Genomic DNA, 27,082 nt, shown 5'->3' with positions numbered 1-27,082 from the left:
AGATGTCAGTGCCGCAAATGGAGACTATTTTAAGACAATGAAGATGTGCAGAGAAATACAGAGCTTTAATGATTATCTAGAGAAATCCCCACAATGAGACAATAAACAATGAAAAACCTCTACAGGATGCAGGAAATAATAAATTAGCAGAGATAAACTGATTAAGACACAAATAGAACTGACGAATTTAACAGCTGAATTTTTTTAGATCTGCACTGCCCTGAAGAGTGGCCCTTGGCCACATGAAAATAAAAAATTTGTTTTCTCAGTCATACTAGCCAAGTTTCCAGTGCTTGTAGTCACATATGGCTAGTCAATATGGAACTGGACAATACACAAATGTGGAATCTTTCTATCAGTACAGAGATGTTATTGGTCAGTGCTTTTAGAATCAAGAAAATAATGTAAGAACAAAAGGGAGGAGAACAAATGTTGTATAGAAAAGTAAGAATGAAAGCAGATACAGGCTGGACTATGATACTGTGGCTCAGCTACCCGAGGCAGAGATGGGAGATGAAGGCCAACCTGTGCAAAAATATTTGCAAGACCCCATCTCAACCAATGTCTGGTTGCGCTGGCATGTGCCTGTCATCCCAGTGATGTGGGAAGCACAAACAGGATGATTGTGGTTCACCTTAGCCTGGGCAGAGTGAGACCCTATCTCAAAAATAACCAGTGCAACAAGGGCTGGAAGACCGGTTCAAGTGGCTAGAGCATCTGCCTAGCAAGAGTAAGGCCCCAAGTTCAAACTCCAGTACCGAGAAAAAGTGTATATTGACTGAAAAAGCAGAAAACATGAGTAAGCTGAAAGGTAACCACTTAAAAAAAAGTTATTCCTACAGTTGGGTATGGTGGTTTGCACCTGTAATTCCAGTTACACTGGAGGCAGAGATTGGGAGGATTGTGGTTTAAGGCCAGCCCTGAGAAAAAGCTAGAGACCCCCATCTCAATAAAACAACCTGAATGTGATATATCACATCTGTAATCCCAGCTACAGGAGGCTGTAAGTAGGATCTCAGGCCAAGACTAGGCTGGCAAAAAGCAAGATCTTATCTAAAAACTAAAGGGGTTGGGGAGTGGCTCAAATGGTAGAGCTGCTTGACTAGCAAGCATGAGGCCCTGAATTGCCAAGAAAACAAAGTTACTCCTATAGTTAATTGCCTAAAATGCATATGTGTTATATACACACTAGGAAAAACTTCAAAAATGTGCAAGGCCCCCCCCCCCCATCCTTGTACCTTTGCAAGAGTGATTGTTTTCAGAGCAAGCTTGGGTGGCTTACATTGTGACTTGGCATCCAAAAATACACAGCCAGTTTGGTGTGGATGCTTGGCTCCCCAGCCCTTATGTCTCAGACTCTACACCTCAAACCCAGATCCTCCAAATATCAGCACTTGTCTTCTTTATTTCTTGGGAGTCATGTCCAGCTCCCAGGGTGGACGCTAGGGCCTCATCCAGGTAAGTCCTGAGCATTTCAGAAGCCCTCCTCCTCCTTCCTGTTCCTTCTGCCTCCTGTCTTCCTCATCTACCCATTATAGAGCCAGAAAAGTGGCACCCAAATGTGGATCTGGTGGTGCCCTTTCAGTTTGATGTTCTTTGGCTCCTCCCGTGGAGTAAAATCCAAGTTAGCTTGACTCCAATCTCCCAGGCCTGTCCCCTGTTCTCCTCTGCCCATATATTGCCCTTCAACTCTCAACTGTTTATGGATCCCCAGTGATTCACACATCTGCAAGCATTGTTCCGCTCCTGCTTGGGTAAAGCTACAATCACTCCTCCCCCATGTTTTTTTTTTTCCCCTATGAGATTGCTTGTGCATCTACTTTGCACATCTCTGGGATGAAGTAATTAGCAAGACAGACATGGCCTTTCCAGTCATGGGGCTGTGTGTCTCTTTTATGCATCGTGGGAGTCGGGACATGGTCTCCATCCATTTCTGCGTTCCCAGCGCCTAGATAGGGCCAACTAGGGTGAGCGACAGATGAACCCATAATTCACAGTATATATTTCCATGGTGCCACTAGTCTGCCCTGCTGTTTGAGTAATAAAGATCTTATTAACCGATATGCGTTGACACTATGGGGGAAGTGGAATCTACATTTTAAAATGTATTTATGAACAGATGAGGGGATGTTATAAGACAATGCCCATTCCATGCCTCGGTTTACTTAGAATTGCAAATACACAGGGAATGCACAGGTATGGCATCTTCAAAAACAGAGAACATTAGCTGGAGGTCATCCCAAATATGTAGCCTGTACTCCACTTTTTCTCTCCCTTCTCCCTCACCCAGTGTTGGGGATGGAACCTAGGACCTAGAGCATGCTAGGTGAGTAATTCTAAATTAATTGCAAATTTAAAGAATGTACTTGTATGATCCTTGGTTTTATGGGCGCATGGTGGGTGCAAAATTAGGGTACCTTGCCCTGACAGTGCAGAGATGCGGAGCTTCCCTTTTCCCGCCCTCCGTGGGAGAATTTGCTAGGGAGCCGCTTTCCCTCTCTGGGCCTCGCCCCACGGCGGCCTCCGTCCTAGGAGCTGCCACGCGGTGACCCGATCTCCTCCCGGGCATACGCCCAGCCAAGCCATCCGGAGGAGGCAAGATGCGCCCTACACTCTCAGCTCTTAGCGTTTTGCAAGGGTGCACCCGTCGCAGGCCAGCCCTGCACGGCCTGCACCCACGAGAGACCCTCTCGGGGGCCCCCACTCTGCGCCCCCAGCCCGCGGCCACAGTCGAAGCACGAGTCTGGGTAGCCGAGCGCCGCACACCCGGGGGCGGGGCGAGCTCCCGGCTGCAAGCCCGCCCATTGGCTGAGCTCGAGGGCGGCGCTGCGTCCACCACACAACCCGGCGTGGATTTCTAAGGGCGGAGCGGAACGCGCCGCGGGCTTCGTGGATCGCGGATGCTGCCGCTGGCTTTTGGGGGCGGGGCCTCATGCAGTCTTGGCCCGCCTCCGTGAGCACACTCGCTCACGGGCCAATCCTAGGGCGCTTTTAGCGTGAAGGCCCCTCCCTCTTCGGCCCCGTCCCCTTTGTGGCCTCTGCGTGCGTTGTATTTCTCTAAGAGTTCCGCAGTTTGCTCTGCGCCTGCGCCGACAGAGACCTCCCTGCCCCCTCCCCACCACACACCCGGGCACGCACACAGGCGAACCGACCAATCCTGATTCTGCCCTGGCGGGGTGGGCCCTTGGGGCTCTGCGCGCGCCGTAAATCCGCGAAGAGCTTCGCATCTCGACTCCAAAGGCGTCTGCGCGCTAGGGGCGTTATGGTCAAGCAAAAGGGGCGCCTGCTTGCTTCAAGGACACGTGGTCTTGCGATGGTGCGACCACCCAGCTGTCACCACCCCGCCATTAAATCGTTTACTAGATTCCAAGGAGAGGAATTTGGTTCCTGGGTGGGGGAAGGACTCGAACCCATGAGGTCAGAGTCCCGGGCCAAAATGGGATAAAAGGCTTTGAATAGAAACAAAATATGTTACTCTACAGAGTTTATAGAATTCACACTCAGGAAGAGCCCAACGGCGCCTATGCAACTGCTTCGGTTGGAAATTTCTGGAAATCCTTTTGGGAAAAATAAATCTTGAGGTTTTTTTTTTTTTTTTTTTTTACTACAGGCTTTGGAAAGGAATGTACCGAAATGTTATTAACGTGTCATGCTCTGCAAACATTTAATAGTGTTTTTTTGTTTGTTTTGCGTAGCTTCTGAGGAAAAACCAAAAAGTGAGAATGTAGCATTTCTGTGCCCATACTATTTGTTACACTGCGTTTATCTGTTTTATTACTACAGCATTTAACCTTGCTTTGGACAAATCGGTTGCTTTTTATTTTGGTGTAGTCGCAAGAATTGTGTCTGGCTTCTTTAATTGCTTACATTTTACCCAATTGTTTGCATTCTTTTTGTGATATATTAATGTGCACACATGGTAGACATTTTATTTCCCTTGAATCCATTGCAATCACCACGCCCTTAATTCTTCCCTGGAGCTTAAGAACAAGAAAATTCCCTCATGCAATGACAGTACAATGATCAAAATCAGGGAATTAACATGGATATGGTGTTTTAATCCAGAGTCACAATAAGTCTTGTCATGAGTTGTCCCAATATTGTCCATTGATCATCCATCTTCCCCCTCCCCCCTGCCTTGCCAGGTTTCAACCTGGGTTCACACTTTGCATTTGGTTGCAGTGTCTCTTTAGTTTCTTTTTGTTGGCACAGTTCCTCAGTTTTCTGTCTCTCCTAACAGTGACCTTTTGAGGAGCACAGGCCAATTATGTTATACAATGTTCTGAAGTTCGTTTATAATTCTTTGGAAAGAGAAATACAAATACCACGCTTTGCTCAATGCATCCTGTCTGAAGGCACCTGTAAGTTTTATTTCTCTATTATTGGCAACACTGTTTGAAACATTTTTTGATTGGAATTCTTAAGAAGTATATCTTACAGCTCAGAAAGACACATGATGTGCGTTTACCTGAAAGACAAAGTTCGTGAAACAAAACTTTCTCTTGCTATTTGCTTATATTCTGAGATTTTCTGTTTTCTTTCTCTTATGTGGAAGAAAGTGCTGATGGACGTAAGAATAGTATAAGCTGAACGTTAGAACGTTAGAAATGTCATGGGTGACGTTTCTGTAGCTCCTCTGTTCTGATGTTTGCTCAAAACAAGGACAGGTTCCTTGTTTTCCACAGACATCTATGAAAACATCCAGGATGCTGTCCATTGGATACATGTTTGCTGAATGAATGAAAAAAGAATGAAATACCGACAATTTATTGAATAGTCCATAAAAGCAAAGCTGGGCTTTCTTTTGGGCTACTGTGTTGATTTTGTAATAAGGCAAAAGTGATTTTGAAAGAAAGAACCTTTGTGAGCTGGTGTGATGGCAAATGCCTGTGATCTCAGCACTCAGGAGGCTGAGGTAGGAGGATCACGAGTTTGACATCAGCTTGGGGTAAATAGTGAGAATCTGCCTCAAAACAAAACAAAACCTTTGTATGATTTCTATTAACTATTTCTTCTTTGTATATTTTTTTCTTTTGATGCTGGAGATGGAACCCAGGGCTGTGTGCATGCTACGCAAGCACTCACCTCTGTGCTGTACCCCCTAATTCTCCTGTTATCCATCCTTACGTAGTCACTAGTAGAATATTTGGGGGGGGGGTCACTGACTAGTAGCATTTGTTCATTTGTATAGGAGAGGTTTTAAAAATTTATTTTCCTCAAAGGGTAGTACACATACGTAATTAAAGAAATTAAAATCAAATTGGAGCCAGGTGCCTGTAGCTCATGCCTATAATCCTAGCTACTTGGGAGGCAAAGATCAGGAGGATCATGTTTTGAGGACAACCCGGGCAAATAGTTCATAATACCCCAATCTCCAAAATAACCAGAACAAAATGGACTAGAGATGTGGCTCAAGCTGTAGAGTGCCTGCTTTGCAAGAGTGAAGCCCTGAGTTCAAAACCCCAGTACCACAAAAAATAATAGTAACAATAATAAAATTGGGTACATTTCTTGTGTTCCTTCCAGAAGGATAAATGTTCCATTTTTATCTATTTTTTTTCTGTCTTTTTTTTATTATTTATTCATGTGTGCATACATTATTTGGGCATGCACAAATCCCCCCTGCCCCTCTCCCCCACCCTCTCCCCCCCCTCCCCCCTTCCCCCCTCAGTTCCAGGCAGGTCCTGTTCTGCCTTTATCACTAATTTTGTTGAAGAAAAAAGACAAGCATAATAAGGAAGACAAAGTGTTTTTGCTAGTTGCGTTAAGGATAGCTATACAGAGAGAGTCCTAGCATTGCTTTCATGTACACATGTTATGACCCATGTTGATTCATCTCTAACTGATCTTTACACTGGTTACTGATCCCCTTCTGGTGATAACCTCTGTCGCTTTAAGGTTTTTGTATTAGCTTCTCTGGAGTGGGGACATCAAACGCTTTCATGTTTTGGGTTTTCTATCTATTTCTATATCACCCATATGCGCTCTCCCCTTGTCATGTGATCCAAGTCCAACCACATTGCTGCATTTGCCCTAGATCTAAAGTCCGCATATAAGGGAGAGCATATGATTTTTGGTCTTCTGAGCTTGGCTGACCTTGCTCAGAATGATGTTCTCTAGTTCTATCCATTTACCTGCAAATGATAAGATTTCATTCTCCTTCATGGCTGAGTAAAATTCCATTGTGTACAAGCACCACATTTTCTTGATCCATTCATCAGTAGTGGGGCATCTTGGTTGTTTCCATAACTTGGCTATAAACGTGGGTGTGCAGGTGCCTCTGGAGTAACTAACCTGTGTTGCATTCCTTTGGGTATATCCCCAGGAGTGGGATTGCTGGATCATATGGCAGGTCTATGTTTAGATTTTTAAGAAGTCTCCAAATTTTTTTCCAGAGTGGTTGCACCAGCTTGCATTCCCACCAGCAGTGGATTAGGGTTCCTTTTTCCCAACATCCTTGCCAACACATGTTGTTGATGGTGTTTTTGATGATGGCTGTTCTAACAGGGGTGAGGTGGAATCTTAGTGTGGTTTTGATTTGCATTTCCTTTATGGCTAGAGATGGTGAGAATTTTTTCATGTCCTTTTTTGCCATTTGAATTTCTTCTTTTGAGAAAGTTCTATTAAGTTCAGTTGCCCATTTTTTAATTGGTTCATTGATTTTAGGAGAATTTAGTTTCTTAAGTTCCCTGTATATTCTGGTTATCAGTCCCTTGTCTGATGTATAGCTGGCGAATATTTTCTCCCACTCTGTGGGTGGTCTTTTCAGTTTAGAGACCATTTCTTTCATTGTGCAGAAGCTTTTTAATTTTATGAAGTCCCATTTGTCCATCACTTTCTCTTAGTTCCTGGGCTGCTGGGGTTCTATTAAGGAAGTCCTTGCCTATACCTATTATTTCCAGAGTGTTTGCTGCTCCTTCCTGTAGTAACTTCAGAGTTTTGGGTCTGATATTTAGGTCCTTGATCCATTTTGAGTTGATACTAGTACAGGGTGATAGATATGGATCTAGTTTCAGTTTCCTGCAGACAGGTAACCACTTTTCCCAGCAACATTTGTTGGAGAGGCTGTCTTTTCTCCATCATTTGTTTTTGGCACCTTTGTCAAAAATAAGGTGGGTATAGTTGTGTGGGTTCATATCTGGATCTTCTGTTCTGTTCCACTGGTCTTCATGTCTGTTTTTATGCCACTACCATGCTGTTTTTATTGCTATTGCTTTGTAATATAGTTGAAGTTGGGTATTGTGATACCTCCAGCATTGCTTTTTTTGCTATTGCCTTGGCTACTCGTGGTGTCTTGTGTTTCCAAATGAACTTTAGAGTGGATTTTTCAATCTCTGTGATGAAAGTCATTGGGATTTTGATGGGAATTGCATTAAACATTTAGATTGCTTTCGGTAGTATAGCCATTTTTACTATGTTGATTCTACCGATCCATGAGCACTGGAGATCTTTCCATCTTCTGTAGTCTCCTTTGATCTCTTTCTTCTTCAGGAGTTTGTAATTCCCCTTGTAGAGGTCATTCACATCCTTTGTTAAATTTACTCCTAGGTATTTGATTTTTTTTGAGGCTATTGTGAATGGAATTGTTTCCATATATTCCTTCTTAGTTTGTTCATTGTTGGTGTATAGAAAAGCTAATGATTTTTGTAGGTTGACTTTGTAGCCTGCCACCTTACTGTAGCTGTTTATGGTGTCTAAGAGTTTTTGGGTAGAGTTTTTTGGGTCTTTAAGGTATAGGATCATGTCGTCTGTAAATAAAGATTGGCAGTTTCTTTACTTATTTGTATTCCTTTTATTTCTTCTTCTTGCCTCATTGTTCTGGCTAGAAATTCCAGTACTGTGTTGAATAGGAGTGGGGATAGTGGGCACCCTTGTTTCACTCCTGATTTTAGGGGGAATGGTTTCAGTTTTTCACCATTAAGTATAATGTTGGCTGTAGTTTTGTCATAAATAGCCTTTACAATGTTGAGTTACATTCCTTCTACTCCTAGTTTTTTTAGAGCTTTTATCATGAAGTGGTGTTGGATCTTGTCGAACGCTTTTTCTGCATCTATTGAGCTTTTTATCTATTTTAAAGTACATTTTACATGTAGTAAAATGAATCCTTTTTACTGTTGTTTTGTGAATAATTTAAAGTTTATTTTTAACCAGTACATAAAAATATATATTAATGGTACACCATATAATGGTTTAATACATTTGTACCTGTTTAAATCAGGGCAAACATCTATCTGTCTCCTCCAGCTGGGGGTAGAGCTCAGGGGGTAGAAAGCTGTGTGTGTGATCCCCAGTACCACAAAAACTAAACTAAAACAAAACTGCAAACTATGTCTATCTCCTGAAACAATTGTCATTTCTTTATGGTGAAAACTATGGAAGACCTTTCTTGTAGCTTTTTGAAATGCACAATATATCCCTGTCGTCTGTAGTCCCCTACTGTGCAGTAACACAGCAGAGTATGTGTGCGTGTATCTGTGAGTTAGCAGCCATTCACCAGCCTCTCCCTATCCCTCCCTCCCCAGGTGTCTGCCAGGCCTCTGGTGAGTAAAAGTTATAGAGAAAGAGAGAGAGAGAGAAAGAAAGAGGAGGGAGGGAAGGGGAGAGAGAGAGAGAGAGAGAGAGAGACAGACACTGTGTGTGTGTGAGAGATGAGACACACTGTGGGAGAAAGAAGGTGACTGTGTGTGAGAGAGAGAAAGGGACTGTGAGAGATGAGACAAACTGTGTGTGAGAGAGAGAAAGTGAATGAGAGAGAGACGTGAGAGAGAGAGAGAGACTATGTGTATGGGAGAGATTATATAGTCACACAATCAATGAAGGCACAGATGCCCCTTCCGCAGTTTCAGCCCCAGTGCCAGCTCCTTTGCCACTATAGTTTTTCATTTTCCAGGATGTTCCTATAAATGGAACCCTCCAGTGCAAGCATGGGACTGACCTGTCTGGCAGGGTGCCTCTGGCTTTGTCTGTGAGTGTGGATAATTTTTCTTAGCATTGTCTGGGCTGGAACACTGATGCATTTGGGAAGTTTTTATTAGGCCTTTGACAACGCTTCTTGTGAATGAAAAGGCTGAACTTCTGGTGCAGCCCCAGTTCAGGAAATGGGCCCCTTCCTGCCCTTACAAGTGTCCTGCCAGAGAGCAGTCTTTGTGGGCTGTAGGCAATTGTCTGCTTTATATATTGCTTCCTCCAATTGAATGTGAGCCTTCAGATCCCCTCAGACAGGGCAGTCCTAATGATGATGGTAATAATGACAATGATGATGACGACAGTGCAGCCAGCCCTCCACAGCCTCACCTTCTACACCCATGCGTTTACCAACTGTGCATCAAAGATAGACAAAAAAAAAAAGTATCTGTACTTAACATGTGCAGACATTTTTTCTTATTAATTGCTAAACATATATCTTGTCTTTTTTTTTTTTTTTGGAGGTACTGGAGTTTGAACTCAGGAGTTCATGCTTGCTAGACAGGTGGTCTGCCACTTGAGCCACGCCTCCATCCGTCTTTCTTTGCTCTGGTTATTTTGGAGATAGAGTCTCTCTTTTTGCCCAGGCTAGTCCAGAGCACTATCCTATTTTAAACTTCCTGCCATTGCTGGGTAGGCATATACCTCCATGCTCAGCATTTTTCCATTGATTGAGGTCTCTAGAACTTTTTTGCCCAGGCTGGTCTGCCTTACCAACCCCCTCCCCGCCTCGCAGCTTCCCACTTGGCTTGGAATGACAAGCATGCACCACCACACCCAGCTGTTGGTTGAGATGGGGTCTTGAGAACTCTTTGCCCAGCTGGCCTCGAACTGCAGTCCTCCTACTGTCTGCCTCCCAAGTAGCTAGGATCATAGGCGTGAGCCACCTTCAACCTTTCTGGCCCAATGCACTTGTGTGCCTTGAGGTTATTTACTACTATTATGTGTGTGTGGACACAGATTGAATCTACTGTTGGAAATGCTATTAAGTGGTGAGCTACTGTGTATCCCTTGCCAAGTGTGTTCCTTGCTTCCTGTTGGTAGCCTGAAATTGACCATAGAAACTGGCAAATGCTGTGAGTTAGGTTCTTGCTGCCGCCTCCCTCAGGAGGTTGTTAAACATTTACAAGCCCAGCACTGGCTTGAGGACTTCAATAAGTTAATAGATGCTCCTGGCACATGTCAAGTGCATGGAAGTGTGGCTGTTATTGTTATTATTTTGCTTGGCTTCCAACCCTCATCCAGAACTGCTGCATGTGCCGACAGAAATTGGGCAAAGCCATTGACCAGCTGTGTTTTTCCTCCCTCCCTCTTTCTCTCTCTAGTTTGCCCCACCATCTGCAAGTCACACGGCTGCACCGCTGAAGGTCTGTGCTGCCACAGCGAATGCCTAGGCAACTGTTCTGAGCCTGATGACCCCACCAAGTGCGTGGCCTGCCGAAACTTCTACCTGGACGGCAGGTGTGTGGAGACCTGCCCACCCCCCTACTACCACTTCCAGGACTGGCGCTGTGTGAACTTCAGCTTCTGCCAGGACCTGCACAACAAGTGCAAGAACTCCAGGCGACAGGGCTGCCACCAGTACGTTATTCACAACAACAAGTGCATCCCTGAGTGTCCCTCTGGGTACACGATGAATTCCAGCAAGTGAGTCCCTGGTGTGGTTGTGAGTCTGGGGAGGAAGTGAAAAGAGAGGAGGGAGAGGGAGGGAGGAAGGTGGGACTGGTGACGATGGTTAAAGCTGTTAATGATGTGCTAGAAACTGGGGGTGCTGGTTTGTCTGTTAAAACTGCAAAACCAGAGTTAACTGGCCATAAAGCAAGATGCTGTTGATTACCAACTGCTCTGACTAGTTTTGTCCTCGAGTCTCTGTTGCCATTTTTTTTTCAGTACCGAGATTTGAACTTGCACTTGCTAGGCAGGTGCTCTACTAGTTCAGCCACACCCTCAGCTCTTGGCATTAGCTATTTTTTGGTGGTATCTCACCTTTTTGCCTAGAGCCAGCCTTGGGCCATGATCCCTCGACCTGTGCCTCTCACATAGTTGGGGTAACAGGTATACATGACTTGCTTCTGTGTTGAGATAAGGTCTTGCCAATTCTTTGCCCAGGCTGCTATCCTCCTGATCTCTGCCTCCAGAGTGGCTGGAATTACAGGTATGCACCACCATACCTGGCCTCAGTTACTACTTTTGCTTCCTTTCAGTCCTGGGTTTTGATGCAGTTGATAAACTTTTTCTCCGAAGGATCAGATAGAAAATATTTCCAACATCTTGTGCTCCATTTCTTTTTCTTTCTTTTTTTCTGCTCACTTACTATTTTTCATTTATATTCACCCCCTCTGTTACTATTTCTTATATCCTCTCCCCTATTTCCCCTTTTAAAGTCTTTCTTGCAATTTTAAAAATGTATTTCATTATGACCTCTTCATGCATGCATACAATGCACTTTGATCATATTCTCTCCCTCACACTTCCCCCCCACCCCCCACTTCCCAGTGCCTTTTGGTACTTTCCCATTTATGTTTGGTTTTTGTTTTTTTTAGATCTAACTTCTGCATAAGAGAAAAAACATGCAGTATTTGTCTTTGTGAGTCTGGCTTATTTCACTTAAAACAGTGATCTCCACTTTCATCTGTTTTTCTGCAGACAACATAATTTCATTTGTTATGGCTGAATAATTCTCCACTGTGTATATATACCACATTTTCTTTATTCACTCATGAGTTTATGGACGCCTAGGCTGAGTCCATAGCTTGGCTATTCTGAATAGTGCTGCAGTAAACACAGGAGTGTAGGTGTTTCTTGTGCCACAACAGAAGACATATGTGGAAGTCCTTCATTTCCCCTGGGTTCCTCCACTGTGGACTGTCCTCACTGATACACTTACCTCACTCTTACCTGAAGAATATAACTAAGGGGGTCCGGTGCAGTGGTTCACACGTATAATACCACCTACTTGGGAGGCAAAGATCAGGAGGATCATGGTTTGAAGCCAGCCCTGGCAAAAAGTTAGTGAGACCCCAGCTCAACAAGTAAGTCAGGTGTGATGATTCATGTCTGCCTGTAATCCTAGATACTCAAGAATTGGAGGTAGGAGGATCATTCACGACGAGCCTGGACAAAAACAGAAGGCCCTGTCTGGAATATAACTAGAGCAAAAAGGGCTGGAGGCATATAGCTCAAGTGGTAGAGCACTTGTGTAACAAGCACAAGGCCCTGAGTTCTAACCCTAGTACCACCAAAAAAAAAAAAAAAAAATTGTAGCTGAGGTTTTTCATGTGTTTTCCCACCTGGAGCTGGGCCATGTGACAGGACAAGCCTGGAACACATTGTGTCAAGGAGGAGGAGTTTTACATCTACATTATTCCCAAAACTTTGGTGTTCTTTGAAGGATGATTCCATCAAGCCATTTCCTACCATATGGGTGAGAAATAGCACAGTTTTCTCTCTTTGGTTGTGAGTCACATTTCCTACACACACTGTAGACGGTTTTGTTCATGCTGTTAGCTTCGTAGATGAGCTATTTCAGTGTCTGGGGCCATAACCAAGTTAAAAAAAAATCTGTTTCCTGGTTTTTTTGTGGAAGGCCTTTTCAAAAAAAATAAATGACCACCAAATAATACAAAACCAAATCAGAAACAGACGTATGTTGGGAGGCCTTGAGCTGACCTCCTTACGTAAAAAATCTTCCTCTTCAGTCTTGAGAATTAGCCAAGCGAGAGTGTTTTGTGGGAAGTTTTATTTCCCTGGGTGGAGAGGGTGAGAGGGAAAACAGTCTTTATTTTAGTTCCTGTAAACCTTTCTTTTAATGTTTATGAAACCTGAAAGCACAGTATGTTTTGTTGGAGTCATATTTGATTAAAAAAAAATTTAAGTGGCTTTGTTGACCAAAATAGGCCTCTATAAATAATCTTTGAGAGCTTGATGGGACTTTTTTTTTTTTTTTGGGTTCAGTTTAATAATAAGGTGGGAAAAATGACCATATTCCTTTTCATTCTTTTTCTGCTTTTATTTTTATATTTAAAATAGAGTGGGTAGTCATGGCTTCTACCGAGACATTTGTTTAAGAGATGTTTGGCTTTAAATAAAAGGTATTTTTCCCTCCAGAAACATACCAACTTCCTTTGATATTGTCATTGATGGTGAGTTAAAACTTAGAGAAAAAACCCTAGGAAATGGATTCCTTGTGATAAGACATCCTTTGAGGGCTGGAAGGAGTGCTGAGTGCCAATAAGCACGCATTGTGGCACTATTGTACTTCCTAGTTTTTTAATTAATATTTTTACTTCTGAGGTGTTTTCATTTTGGAAGACTTTATAATACTGCTGCATTTCCTAATGTGGTTCTATATCAAAAAGGACCAGATCTATGTTGTTCCTCTCTGGGTGACTCAACTGGGACACAGTTCTTGGTGTTTTCACAGCAGAGTTCTGGGAACCCTCATAGACTCATCAAAATGCCACGCCAGCTATGGTCACCCCGTAGTGCCTTGCAGGATCAGTGGGGTACTCGTTCCTGAGATGAGGACTGAATACTTGGGTGTGCAGATTATGTTTACAATGTGTGGGGGACATCTGTTGAGAAGGGGAGAATTACCCCAAATTCTTGTCTTTTTTTGCCCTCCCAGCTATTTGAGTTTTCACATTCCTCCACAACTTCACCTGCTCCCTCACCATTGCTGGTCCTGGTATCTTTTTTTTTTTTTGTGTGGTACTAGGTTTTGAACTCAGAGCCTCAAGCTTTGCTAGGCAGGCACTCTACCACTTGAGCCCTCCACCAGCCCAGTTTTTTATTGGGTGTTTTTGAGATAGGGTCTCACAAACTATTTGCCTGGGCTGGCTTCAAACTGAGATCCTCCTGATCTCTGCTAGGAATACAGGTGTGAGCCACTGGCACCCTGCTGGCCCCAGCATCTTTACCTGTCTCTTTGTTCTTTCTGCTTCTATTCAAGCTACTTTGGCTAAAGGAAACTTAAAAACAAACAAAAAAAACCCAGCCAGCCAGGTGCCAGTGGCTCATGCCTATAATGTTAGCTATTTGGGAGACTGAGATTGGGAGGACTGCAGTTCAAGGCCAGCTGGGCAAATAGTTCTTGAGACCCCCCATCTTCAAAAAACCAGAGCAAAATGGACTGAAGGTGTGGCTCATGCAGTCTGCTTTGCAAGTACAAAGGCCTCAGTTCAAACCCCAGCTCCTCAACACACACACACACACACACACACACACACACACACAAGCCAACCAAACCATGTCATCATGCTATGTCTTTGCCTAGCTGTCCAGCTGTTCCCAAGACACTTAGGCAAAATCCGAATGCTCCACTGTCTTGTCATTCCATCCCTTGCCCATTGCTGGAGCCACACAGGGTTGCCCTTCAACTTTGCCAAGGTCATTCTGTCCTGTATGCCTCTGTACTAGCCATTCCTTCCCTGGAATGCTCTGTCCCTCTGTGCTTGGATGGCTCATTTCTGCTGCCCTCCAAGTTACAGCTGATAAACCAACTCCTCAGATACTCCTTCCCCATCACGCTCTCTGGTACACCATTCAGTTTTAACTCATTTTGTGGCACTTATCACTCAACTGTCAGTTTATTTGTGCTCCCCACCAGATCATAAGGGTTATGAGTATATGGGTCAGCTCTTGCTGTGTAACAAATCAGTCTAGTGCTTAGCAGCTTAAAGCAACACTCATTTATGACTTGTGTGGTTTCATGCGTTGACCAGTAGGTCATCTGGCTAGACTGGCTTAGAGCTGGCTGAGTGGTTTAGGGTAGATGACCAGCTAGGGCCTCTCTCCATGAAGTCTTCCATCCCAACAAGATGAAGAGCTGACGTATGTAAGTGACTCTCAGATCTCTGCGTGTATCACATTTGCCAGTCTCCCATTGGGCACAGAAAATCACATGGCCAATCCCAGATCAACAGGTGTGTGTTGGGGGAGAGGGATGGCACTTTTTGGTGGCAGAGGCTGAACTGCTAGGAACTTGGGGCCATTTGTAATTTCCCATCAGGAAAACACAGATGATGTGTTTTCACTTTTAGGGACCTGTACTGCAGAATAGGAGTTGGCATAGGGCCAGGCAATAAATATTTTCAGCTCTGACGGCCATATGGTCTTCATTGGAGCCACTTTATTCAGACTTTTAGTGCAAAAGCAGGATTCAGTGATACTGTCATCAGTGGGCATGGCTGAGTTCCAATAGAGCATTATTTGCAAAAACAGGTGGCCAGCTGGATTTGGCTCCTGAATTGTGGTTTTCCAGCCCCCTTTTAGAGCACCACCTGTCGCATAGGTGTAGAGCCAATAAGAGAACTCAAACATTTGGTCATTATTCTGTTTCCAGCCCAGCTTTTGGATACCACCTGGGGATGCTGTGTCTGAGTTCTGACCCTGACCACCTGGGGTTAGCACCTGACTCTATGTGCCCTGGCTTCAGAAACCTGCTGAACTTTGGGGATCCCTGGAAAACTCACACTGCTGACTACGTGGTTATAAATTCAGGGGTTCTCACCAAGTTTTTGTGATTTATTATTCACTAAAATGACTCAGAACTAAAATAAGCTTTCTACACTTAGAGTTTTATTATAAAGGAGGCATGGAGAGAGAGGTTTAAGAGAGACAGAGCCAGTGTCCATGCCCTTGCCCTGTGGAACCAGGGATGTATCATCCTCTTGGTACCTTGATGTGACCTCCAGCCAGGGAACTCCACCGAGCTTTGGTGATGATAAAGTTTTTACTGGGGTCTTACTCTATAAACACCATAGGTTGAATCACTGACCATGTGACTAAATGCCATCTTTGGCCTCCTCTCCTCAACCTGGGGGTCAGGCAGCTGAAGCCCCAATTGTCTAATCACAGAGCTGGTCCTTATGACTGGCTTTCATCCCAAAGTTATCTAGGGGTCCACAACAAGTCACCTCAACATTCCTAACATTCCCAGTAGTGGCAGTCTTTTTACTCAGGAAATTCTAGAAGTTTTTGAAGCTTTTGGACAAAGAAACCTAGATAAAGACAAATATGCAGCCATCTTTGGGGGGAATTGGTTCCAGGACCTTCCTAGGTACCAAAATCTGTGGATGCTCAAGTCCCTTATATAAAAGGGTGGAATACTTGTTGGGTGTACTTGATCCAAAGTGCTTGGGACCAGAAATATTTTGAATTTTTGATTTTTTCAGACTTGGGAATATATTTGTACATACATAAGGAAAGATATTTCATATATGCTTAATACATATAACCTGAAGGTAATTTTATACATCATTTTTAGTAGTTTTGTGCATGAAACAAAGTCTTGTGGCATGAAATGGTGTGGCATAGTCTGGGATCACGTTGATGTTTAAAAAGTTCCAAATTTGAGACATTGTGGATTTTTGGATTAGAGATCCACAACCTGTATTTGCATATAAGCTATGCACACCCTCCTGTAGACGTTAAGTCCTCTGTAGATTAGTAATGATAGATAATGCAATGTAAATGCTATGTAAATAGTTACACTAATTGTCTAGAGAATAATGACAAGAAAAATGCCTTTACATATTTGGTATTTTTTTCCAATTTTTTTTTTGACACTACTGGGGTTTGAACTCTGGGCCTTGTACCTGCTAGGCAGGTGCTTTATCACTTGAATCACAGCCCCAGCCCTTTTGGTTTTAGAAATTTCTTGAATAGGGTCTTGCATTTATACCCAGGCCAGCCTGGACCCTAATCTTCTATTTACACTTTCCACAAAGCTGGGACCACAGGTGTGTGGCACCGTACCCAGCTTTGAATCAGTTAGATGGGGCCTCGAGAACTTTTTGCCTAGGCTGGCCTTGAATTATGATCCTTCTGGTCTCTGCCTTAAGAGTAGATAGGATTTTTCAAAAGAATTTTTTAAAAAATCTTCAATTAGCTGAATCTATCTAGAGATAGAAGGCTAACTGTATTCTTTTCTTTCTTTCTTTCCTGTTTTTTTATTTTTTGGCAGTTTGGAGGATCAAACCCAGAGCTACATGTGTGCTAGGCAAGAACTCTAACTGAGCTATAGTCTCTAGTCCCTGACTGTGTCCTTTTTGTTTTCTATTACTTTTAGATATTTGTCCCTAAATATCACCAATACAATCTACTGATAAGACAAAGGCAAATTTATTTCTTACTGATATCAGGGAGAAGAACATGCACGGCACAGGGCTTTGCCATTGCCTCAGAGAGAAAAATGTAACACTACCCAACTGTCTTCTTTATTTTAGCATAATTACAAAAATTATTCCAAGAAGGAATAATCTCTACACAGGGATGTAGAGATTTCAGTAGAACATTGATACTACAAAGGAGTGATCATCAGAGGAATGAATAACAACTTTTGTATTCCAAGTACTAAGTGCTTTCTGTGGTGTCCATCTTTTATAGTTTCTCATCTTGTGTGGTTGTCATTGTCTCTACTTTACCTATAAGGAAACTGAGGCTTTGAGACTGTAATAGTTGGGAATCTGTGGTTTTGTGTGACATAGTCTAGCTCAAATTATCTTAAGCAAGATTAAAAGAGTTTATTGGTATCCATACCCAAAAAATTCAGGGAATTGCATCAGGTACAGCTGCATTCAGGAGAATTTCTTTCCATCTTTTGCTTTGCATTGGTTTTGTATTGGAACACTTAATCTTGACGACCCCCCCACCTCCCCTTAGTAGCAAGATGGTCAATATCCTCTTAGATACTCTAGAAGGAAGACAATTTCTCCTCCAAGAAGGTTCTAGAAAAACCCTTGCTACATTGAATTGGAGTGTATACTTGCCTCTGAACCCCTGGGGCATGGGAAATAATGTCCAGTATAGTCTGGACCCTGTGTTCTGCCTGAATCCAGCAAAGCATTGCCAGTCAAATGCTGAGCTCAGAAATCCTATGTGGGAGGGCTGGTGCAAATGGACTCCTAGGGCTGTGAACTTCAGGGTATTAGGCTGTGGGACAGTAAAGAGAAGGGCTACCCAAGTCACCTGCAAAGTCACAAAGTCACAAAGCAAAGTCACAGAGTACTGAGCTACACCCACTGTATTGGGGGAATAGCATCCATTCTGCCACTTTGACCTAGGGCCACCAGTCCTCCATCAGGCCCTTCCACAATTCCTGTCATGGGTAAGTCCCATGGCCTTAGTACTATGTCAGGCTAGAACGTGGTCCTGTCTCCCAGGGACACAGTGTGACTCCTATAACCTTGGGGTGTGGCAGAGTCCTGTCCGACCACATTGGTGGTAAAGTGTGAGTCTTGTTGCTTTGGAGTCAAAGCATATGTCTGTATGTAGGGCTGCCATATGGAGAAGATAACTTAAGTCTCTTATTCTAGGCAGTGGTTTGTACCTGGGGGCAGTTTTTGTCCTCCTTGCCCAGGGGACATCAGGCAACGTCTTGGGGACATTTTGGGTGGGTACTGAGTAAGTGGAGCTCAGAGATGCTGCTCAGCATCCTGTACTGTACTGGCTACCCCATACCACTGGCTGGGAAGAATATCTGGCCCCAAATGTCAATTGTGCGGAGGTTGGAAAACTGCCATCATGAGTCCCCAGGGAGTGTGCTGAACGCCACCTGTGTGCAGCAGACCCCTTGTGCCCTGACCTCAATCTCTCTCTCTCTCTCTCTCTCTCTCTCTCTCTCTCCTCCATTCAGTTTGGTCTGCACTCCGTGTCAGGGGCCCTGCCCCAAGGTCTGTCACCTCCTAGAAGGCGAGAAGACCATCGACTCGGTGACGTCTGCCCAGGAACTCCGAGGCTGCACTGTGGTCAATGGCAGCCTTATCATCAACATCCGAGGAGGCAGTGAGTGTCCTGGGGGGAGGGGGAAAGGCGGCTTATAGAGAAAGTGGGGAATGAGGAGGGTGGGGAAAGGGCTGGGCTCCAAGCTGTGAGCTGCTCTGAGCTGTAGGCAAGGAGGAAAAGCAGCCCTGATTCTCCTGCATGCTTCTTCAGCCAGGTATGGTGGTGCACACCTGTAGTCCCAGTCTCAGAAGGCTGAGATGGGGAGATTGCTAGAACCCAGGAGTTCAAGACCAGCCTGGGTAACACAGTGAGAGCCCATCTCAGAAGAAAAAAAGAAAAGCATCATTCAGTGTCTCTCTCCTTAGTACAGTCAAATGGCAGTTTACCTCAAAACCTGAAATGAGCAGCGCAGTCCCTGGCTCTACTTCATTTCCCAATCTGAACCAGGAATCTGTTGTTTTTTTTTTTTTTTTTTTTTTTTGATTTTTTTTGTTTTGTTTTGTTTTGTTTTGTTTTGTTTTTATTGCTTTGGAGACAGGGTCTCACCATGTAGCCCAGGCTGGCTTTGAACTTTCAATCCCTCTGCCTCAGTCTCCTGTGTGCTGGGAACACAGGTGTGCACCACCACACCTGGCCAGGAATGTGCATTTATTTTTGTGGTCCTGGCTTCTCACTTGCTAGGCAGGCACTCTACTACTTGAGCCACACTTCCAGCCCTTTTTACTTTAGTTATTTTTCAGGTAGGGTCTTATGTTTTTTGCCCAGGCCAACCTGGACCATGACCCTCTTAGCTACTCTTTCTATGTAGCTGAAATGACAGGCATGAACCACCACCACACCTAGCTTGTTGATTGAGACAGGGTCTTGTGAACTTTATGCCCATGCTGGTCTTGAACTGTGGTCCTCCCAATGTCCTGAGTAGCTGGAATTACAGATGTGCAACACCACATCCAGTCAGGAACCTGCATTTTTAACAGGTGGGCAACATGACCTGTTGTAGATCTGCTGGTCATGTTTCCAGGCAAGAAGGCATTCCCTTGTTTGTTTATTCAGTAAAGACCAACTGATTCCTCTCATGGAAGAGGCAAGGTAGATCTAACAATAAGAAGTGAATGCATGCTGTACGCTTCAGAGCATGGTGATCGGCCATGCTCTGAAGAAAGGAAAAGAAAGGTGGTAGATGAGATAGGAGCTAGCAACTTTTTCCTACAAAGAGCCACGTAATAGTTTTCTCTTAGCATCCAAGGGGATTGGTTCCAGGGACCTCATGGACACCCAAATCCTTGGCTGCTCAAGTCCCTTCTATCCAATGGCATAGTATTTGTACTATGTGCACATCCTTCTGTAGACTTAAAATCACGTCTAGATGGCTTATAATACCTGATACAACGTATATGTCATGGAAAGTAGTTGCTACATCATATTGCTTAGGGAATAAATACAAGAAAAAGATGTCTGTGCATGTTCAGTAATTTTTTTTTCCAAATAATTTTGATCTTCAGTCAGTTGAATCCGTGGGCTCGAAACCCATGGTTATGAACATGGAGGACAACAGTCTTTAATTTTATGGACTGGATAATCTCCATTGTAACAACTCAGCTCTGCTTTTTAAACAGTAATAGACAGCAAATGGGCATGGCTCTGGTCCAGTAAAACTTTATTTATGAAACAGGCTAAATTGGGCCAATGGGCTGTTCGCCTGCCAACCTCTGAAAGAGAAAGTAAAGGAAGTTGCAATTTTAAAAAGTTTCTGGTCTTGGAAAGGAAGCTTTGAGATGGTGATGGAACAAGTCAAGCAGATATATGGGGAAATAATATTCCAGGCCAAAAGGCAGGCAGTGCAAATGTCCTGAGGCAGAACTATGCTTGGCCTGTTTAAGAAACAATAAGGAGTTTGGATCATCTTCTAAGCTTGATAGGTTTTGTTTGCAACTTTATTTTATTCACAGTGCTGGGAATGGAACCCAGGTCCTGTGCCTGGAGGTGGTGATGGTGGTGGGCGCTTTCCCAATAAGCTATACCATCATCTCCACACAACAGGTTTTGTTTATCAAGATCATTTAGAGCCTGCCAGCAAACTCCTCACCACTTACGGCTTGATCAGACTGTTTGTGTAGATACTCACCAGTGTTCTCTCCTTCATACAGACAACCTGGCTGCTGAGCTAGAAGCTAACCTCGGCCTCATTGAAGAAATTTCAGGTTATCTAAAAATCCGCCGATCCTATGCCCTTGTGTCTCTTTCCTTTTTCCGGAAGCTACGTCTGATTCGAGGAGAGACTTTGGAAGTCGGGTGTGTGAACCTGATTTTGCATTTGTTTCTAGGATGCTTATGAATTAGAAAAAGTGTTTTGTTTTTTTTTTTTTTATAACCAAATCAAAACAAAACATCATTAGTTGAAAGTTTTGGTACATAAGGTCCATCTAGCCAAAAAAAAAAAACCCTGAAATGTGTTGTATAGATATTCTTGGAAGCACATAGGGTTGCGACCCAACCTTTCTACTCTCAATGGGTGCCGGATGGAACTCAGTAAGGAGGGTATCCAGTTGTCTGGGCTGCACACAGAGTGGAGTCTTGCCAAAACTTTTTGTTATTGGGACTGGGGTTTGAACTCAGGGCTCCATGCTTGCAAAACAGGTTCTCTACCACTTGAGCCACACCTCTAGTCCATTTTGCTCTGTTTATTTTGGAGTAAGGTCTTGGGAACTGTTTGCCCAGGCTGGCCTTATACCGTGATCCTCCCAATCTCAGCTTCCCAAATAGCTAGGATTGTAGGTGTGAGCCACCAGCGCCTAACTCCCCACGACTCTAATTGCTGCATCTGGTAACTTCGCATTGCTTGGTTTCCTTGACATGGACCACACCTGGCCCTTACGGAGGTGCTCATCTCTGGCCCCTGAGATTTGACCCCTTCATGGTGTCCTCTCAGCCTCCCTCTATTTCCTTCCTCTTTTCCCTCCCAGGCTGTGCTTCCTTGGAGAATTAGTGTGCTGGGCTTTTAGCCTTAGACTGTCTCTTGTGACCTTGTCCTCCCTGTTCTGAGATCTCCAGCTCTGACTTCTCCCCATCCCCATTTCTGGGATTTCCTTCTTCTGAAGGTCCTGTTGACCCTTTTTCTGTTAGTGAAACAACAGAAATCCAGGCTAGTTGTGTTTTTAACAGATAGAGGTTGGCTCATGGACAGAAAGTCTTGAGGAAGACCATTCAGCCATGCTATGGAGAACCGAGGTTCTTTTGATTCTTTGTGTACATCATGGTCACAAAATAATTGCCTCATTCCCAATAGGGGAAAGAGACAGAAGGATATGCCAGTCGATGCTGTATGTTTCCCCCAAAGCTTGCCTGAAACATTCTGTGCTTTTTATTCTCTACCTTGATTTCTGCTCCTATCTTTTTTGGCAGACTTTGGTCACCTGTCTGCCACTTAGTACTTTGCAAGGCAGGCTGGAAGAGCGGATATCTTTTCCAGCCTCAATATCGAGGAAGGCAAGTGAGAAGGAGGTGATACAGGCTTATGACACTGTGTTGTTGAGAAAACCTTCTGGAATCCCTCCTTAGCTCATGTTGGTACTTCTGGCACAAAATTACTGCTTTTTTGCTACAAAGTTACCCTTTTTTGCTACAAAGTTGCCTTTTCACTAAAGCTCAAGGCCTTTCATTTGAATTTGCCAGTTGTGTCCTAACTGGGCTTTATGGAACTAGACCAGCACTGTTCCAGAATGACAGTACAACTCCCATGTGGAACTTCTGATTGTTCCAGTAGACACATTTTTAAAGCTCTAAAATAGATGACATTAATTTTACTAATACACTGTACCTAGCCCATTATATCCAAAATGTTATTGCAACATGGAATAAATTTTTAAAATTATCCAGAAGATCTTTTTCATCCCCTCCTCCCATTTTTTAGTGTTAAGTCTTTGAAATTCACTTTGAAGAAATTTTTTTCTACTCTCAGGATAGTATGGGAGGGCCCCATGTTAGGTGCTCAGTACCCACATGACACGTGGTGAGTGGCTTCCATATTTGACAAAGGATCTAGACACTTCCTTTTTCCCAGTCATTGCCTGCTGGTGGCCATGAATTATTCTAAAGCACCAACCTAATGAGGCCACCGGGGTGACATAAAATACACTAAAACCCTTGATATCAGAAGGTCTCTGGTTCCAAGGAAACCAGAGGAAAAAACACATAAGCTCAGGATACATGGAACTCAGCTCTGTACTGCAGATGCCTGGTTGTTTTTTCCCATAAAGCCACCCAGTTTCTACTAAAGACATTTTGTCTTTCAACAAATCTCAAATTTTCACTTTATCACTTCAACTAAGCACGTTATGTGCCCTTTTTGACTTGCAAGGATTACCATAACTTTGACCTTGCTTTTTGGGTACCATTTGCTTTCGGAGAGGCAGATTTTCACAAAATGAAACACTCAGCAGATCACTCAGTGACTTAAACACAACTGATGATAACACAGGATCCACTGAGAGCTTCTCCACATCCACTGAGCTGCGTTATGCACCTGAGATTTTTTTTTTCTAGTGCACTTGGTTAAAACCACATGTAATAAATGCTCAAATAAGGTAGGCTTCATGTAAAGTCCCCAATCCCCATAATCCCTACAAGAAGTCCCTCCCCCTGCACGGTCTTGGTCTGGTACACAGCATACTAGAGGGTTTGGCTCATTGAAACTTCCCAGCTCTTTCCTGTCACCTGTTAGCCAAAGCTGGCTACTTTGCTCTTCCTTGGACCCACCTCACGTGCCTCTGTGTCTTCTTTCTTGCTTGCAAAACCAGGACTCAGTCTGTTGGTCTCATCCCCACCCCCAAAGACTGGCTCACCTTCTTGGGCATGAAAACATCCTCTACTTCCCTTGTTCTCTTCATTCACAGATATTTACTGAGTCTGTATTAAGCAAGTGTTCACACTGGGGTTGTAGCACTGGGTATGATAGGTGCCCAACAACAGACAGATGAATATGTATATACATATATACACATTGTAATACATACATACATACACACAATGGAGTATGATTCAGTCATAAAGAAGAATGAAATTATATCGTTGGCAGGAAAATGGATGGAACTGGAGATTATCATGTTAAGTGAATTAAACCAGACTCAGAAAGACAAACATAATGTTTTATCTCATCTGTGAATCTAGATTTTTAAATAAACTGATATGAAAATAGAAGAGGGACTATTTGGGTACTGGAGGATAAGCCAAAAGAGGGAAGAGTACAAGAGAGGGTATTGGAGGTGGGGGAGGATATGATCAGAGTACGTTGTATAGATATGCGAGAATGGCATAAAGAAATCCATTATTTTGTGCAAATAATAAAGACTTAAACAACAACAACAACAAAAACTGGACTCCAGGCCTGGCCCCCACCATCTTGGATCTGTTGGGTGAGCAAGATGCATGTGTTTTTGTAGGAACTACTCTTTCTATGCCTTGGACAACCAGAACCTGAGGCAGCTGTGGGACTGGAGCAAGCACAACCTCACCATCATTCAGGGGAAGCTCTTCTTCCACTACAACCCCAAGCTCTGCCTGTCTGAAATCCACAAGATGGAAGAGGTCTCGGGAACCAAGGGTCGCCAGGAGAGGAATGACATTGCCCTCAAGACCAATGGGGACCAGGCTTCCTGTAAGTCCTGTGACCTTGGTGCTCCCACACATGGACCAGATAACCTGGCACCTCTTCCTCAGCCCCCATGCTGGCCCCTGCCCCTGGGGGTGTCACTGTCTCCTAGTGCACTGCAGTTCATGGTGTGAGAGGTTCTCTGAGATGTCCAAGGCAGGTTTTGTGCCTCTTGCTCTTTGCCAGTTGCCAGTACTTGATAGGGGACAATGCCACATAAGAATTGTGAGCACAAAAAAGTGAGTGGCACCTCCTAGAAAAACACTAGGCGTGGTGCTGAACCTGAGGGATTCAAGGCAGATGAAGTGCCTGTGACTGTTTGTCTGCATTCTCTGGGAAATACCCATGCAACTAGAGTTTGCAGTGCAGAATCCTTAATGAGGGTAATGCCCGAGAAACATAGGAATTAGGTAGGACCTTTTTTTTATTTTGCAGAACTGGGAATTGAATTTAGGGCACCATCCTTGCTAGACAGGTGCTCTATCCCTTAAGCCATGCCCCCCAGACCTTTTACTTTTAGTTTGTTTTTCAAATAGGGTCTCTGCTTTTGCCTACCAGGCCTGGTTTTGGACTGAGATCCTCCTATCTCTACTTCCTGAATGGCTGGGATTATAGGCATGATTACTTGCCCTCTGACAGAAGTGTGGGTCTGATGTCTTTTAACAGAGGCGGAAGGAAAGAGTATAGGGCAGGGTAGCCCCAGAAAGCAGTGCATCCCTGAAAGTCTTGGTGGAGCCGTGGGAAGCTCAAGGCAATGGTTGCTTGTAGCACAGTCTTGCCTCGGATGGGAAGGGCCAGCTCAGTCATGGGTGGAAGCTGACCAAGGAGAGCCAGGCTGTGGCTGAGATGTTACAGCAGGACCTGCCTTGGGCACAGTGGGGTGACACTTTCTAAGGGAAATTAGCCCCTTAAGCAAAATTATAGTCCAAGGAGAGAGAGAAAAGGACGTGGGTGGAGTTTAGGAGAGGGTTTGCATCCCATCCATGTCTCTCCAAAGTTTAATGAACTACCCACTGTCTACACTCATTTGGCATGGGTTGATTTTGCACTTAGGTTGAATTTCTGCTATGTCAGGCTTGTGAGCTCAGGTGCCTGACACCAGTGTATCTGAGGGGGTAAACATGATCCAAGTTCAATACATACGTGTATAGAAATATCACAATGAAACCTTCCAGTTTGTATAGTTAATATTTTCTAGTTGCAAAAAGAGACAACACTGTATCTGGATAAATGCTACTCATAAAATCCCTTCTGTCAATGACATGGGCTAGCTGTCCTTCCATCAGCATATATTCAGGTGGGGTCTTGGTCAACGAACTAGCTTGCTTCAGGGGTCAAATTGCACAACTAATTCTTGCCTTCACATCTTTCTCTCTCATTCTCAGTCAGCAAGACTGAATGCTGTGTTCTTGGGGGGACAGGTGCCATGGAGGGATGACAGGTTACATCGTATGTCTCACTGCAGCCTCTCTGGGAACGATGGTTCTGCACGCTTTGGCCTGCAATTAACTATCCAATACTGCCATAGCCTGATTTGGTTTTTTTTGTTTGTTTGTTTTTTTTTACTTTTCTAGGTGAAAATGAATTACTTAAATTTTCTTTCATCCGGACAACTTTTGACAAGATCATGCTGAAATGGGAGCCTTACTGGCCCCCTGACTTCCGAGACCTCTTGGGGTTCATGCTTTTCTATAAGGAGGCGTAAGTAGGATGAAGGGTATGGGGGAGGCTTGGAGGTGGGAGCCACATCTTCCCTTCTCTCTCTCTCTCTTCCTTATCACAGTCTCTCCAGTCCATGGAGTCAGTAATGTTCCCCATTGTCAAAAGCCTGAAATTGAAGCAGGCTTCCTTTGGAGGTTGATTTTTTCTTTGGGGGTGGATGCTTTGTGGACATAGAGATTTCACTATGTTGCTCAGACTGATTGGGAACCGCTGGGCTCAAGCAATCCTCCTGCCTCACCTTCCCAAGTAGCTGGGACTACAGGCATGCCCCACTATGTGCAACTCAAAATCTGGGTTTACCCATATTACTATAACCAATATTCCATTTTGTCCCTCATGTGTGCAGTTCAGACATCCTTGGTAATCAGGAGTACGGTCTATGGAGTAGGTTTAAAGTTTTTTTATTTTTAAATCTAGTTTTAAATTTTTCCTCAACATTATTTTATCATGGTAAAATAGACACCATATAAAATTTACCATTTCAGCCCCTTTTAAGTGGATGGTACAGTGGCATTAAATACTCCCACAGTGTTGTGCAGCCATCACCACTGTCTCTCTCTAGGTGTTTTATCCTCTGAAGCAGAAATTCTGTACCTATTAAACAACTACCAGGTCTTTTTTTGGAGGGGAGGGGGAACTGGGACTTTGAACTTGAGAACTTGGACTTGCTAAGCAGGTGCTCTGCCACTTGAGCCATGTCACCAGACCTTTTAGCTTTGGGTTTTTGTGTGTGTGTGTGTGTTTTGTTTTTGGTACTGGGGTTGGAGCTCAGGGTCTACACCTTGAGCCACTCCATCAGCCCTTTTTTATGTTGGGTATTTTTGAGATATGGTCTCATGAACTATTTGCCTGGGCTGGCTTTGAACCATGATCCTCCTGATCTTTGCCTCCTGAATAGCTAGGATTACAGTCATGAGCCACCAGGGCCCAGCAGCTTTGGTTATTTTTGAGATAGGGTCTCACTTTCTGCCTGGGCCAGCCTGTACTACAATCTTCCTATTTATGCTTCCCACATGACTGGGA

The 27,082-nt window shown here is 44.0% G+C and overlaps 1 protein-coding gene across 2 annotated transcripts in view; it reads left to right on the top strand.

The window, feature by feature from the left end:
• Insr (insulin receptor) overlaps positions 1–27,082 on the top strand; it is a 152,824-nt gene that overhangs the window by 91,364 nt on the left and 34,378 nt on the right. For both annotated transcript variants that reach the window (XM_074054211.1, XM_020175647.2), the window contains exons 3-7: positions 10,290–10,611; positions 18,602–18,750; positions 20,838–20,982; positions 24,129–24,343; positions 25,912–26,038. In XM_074054211.1, coding sequence (XP_073910312.1) covers positions 10,290–10,611; positions 18,602–18,750; positions 20,838–20,982; positions 24,129–24,343; positions 25,912–26,038 — 958 coding nt within the window. The remainder of the gene's footprint in view (positions 1–10,289; positions 10,612–18,601; positions 18,751–20,837; positions 20,983–24,128; positions 24,344–25,911; positions 26,039–27,082) is intronic.

Source organism: Castor canadensis, chromosome 14, assembly GCF_047511655.1.
Source record: "Castor canadensis chromosome 14, mCasCan1.hap1v2, whole genome shotgun sequence".
NCBI lineage: Eukaryota > Metazoa > Chordata > Mammalia > Rodentia > Castoridae > Castor > Castor canadensis.
Note: the sequence above shows the minus strand (reverse complement) of the source record. Positions and strands in the feature narration are given on the sequence as shown.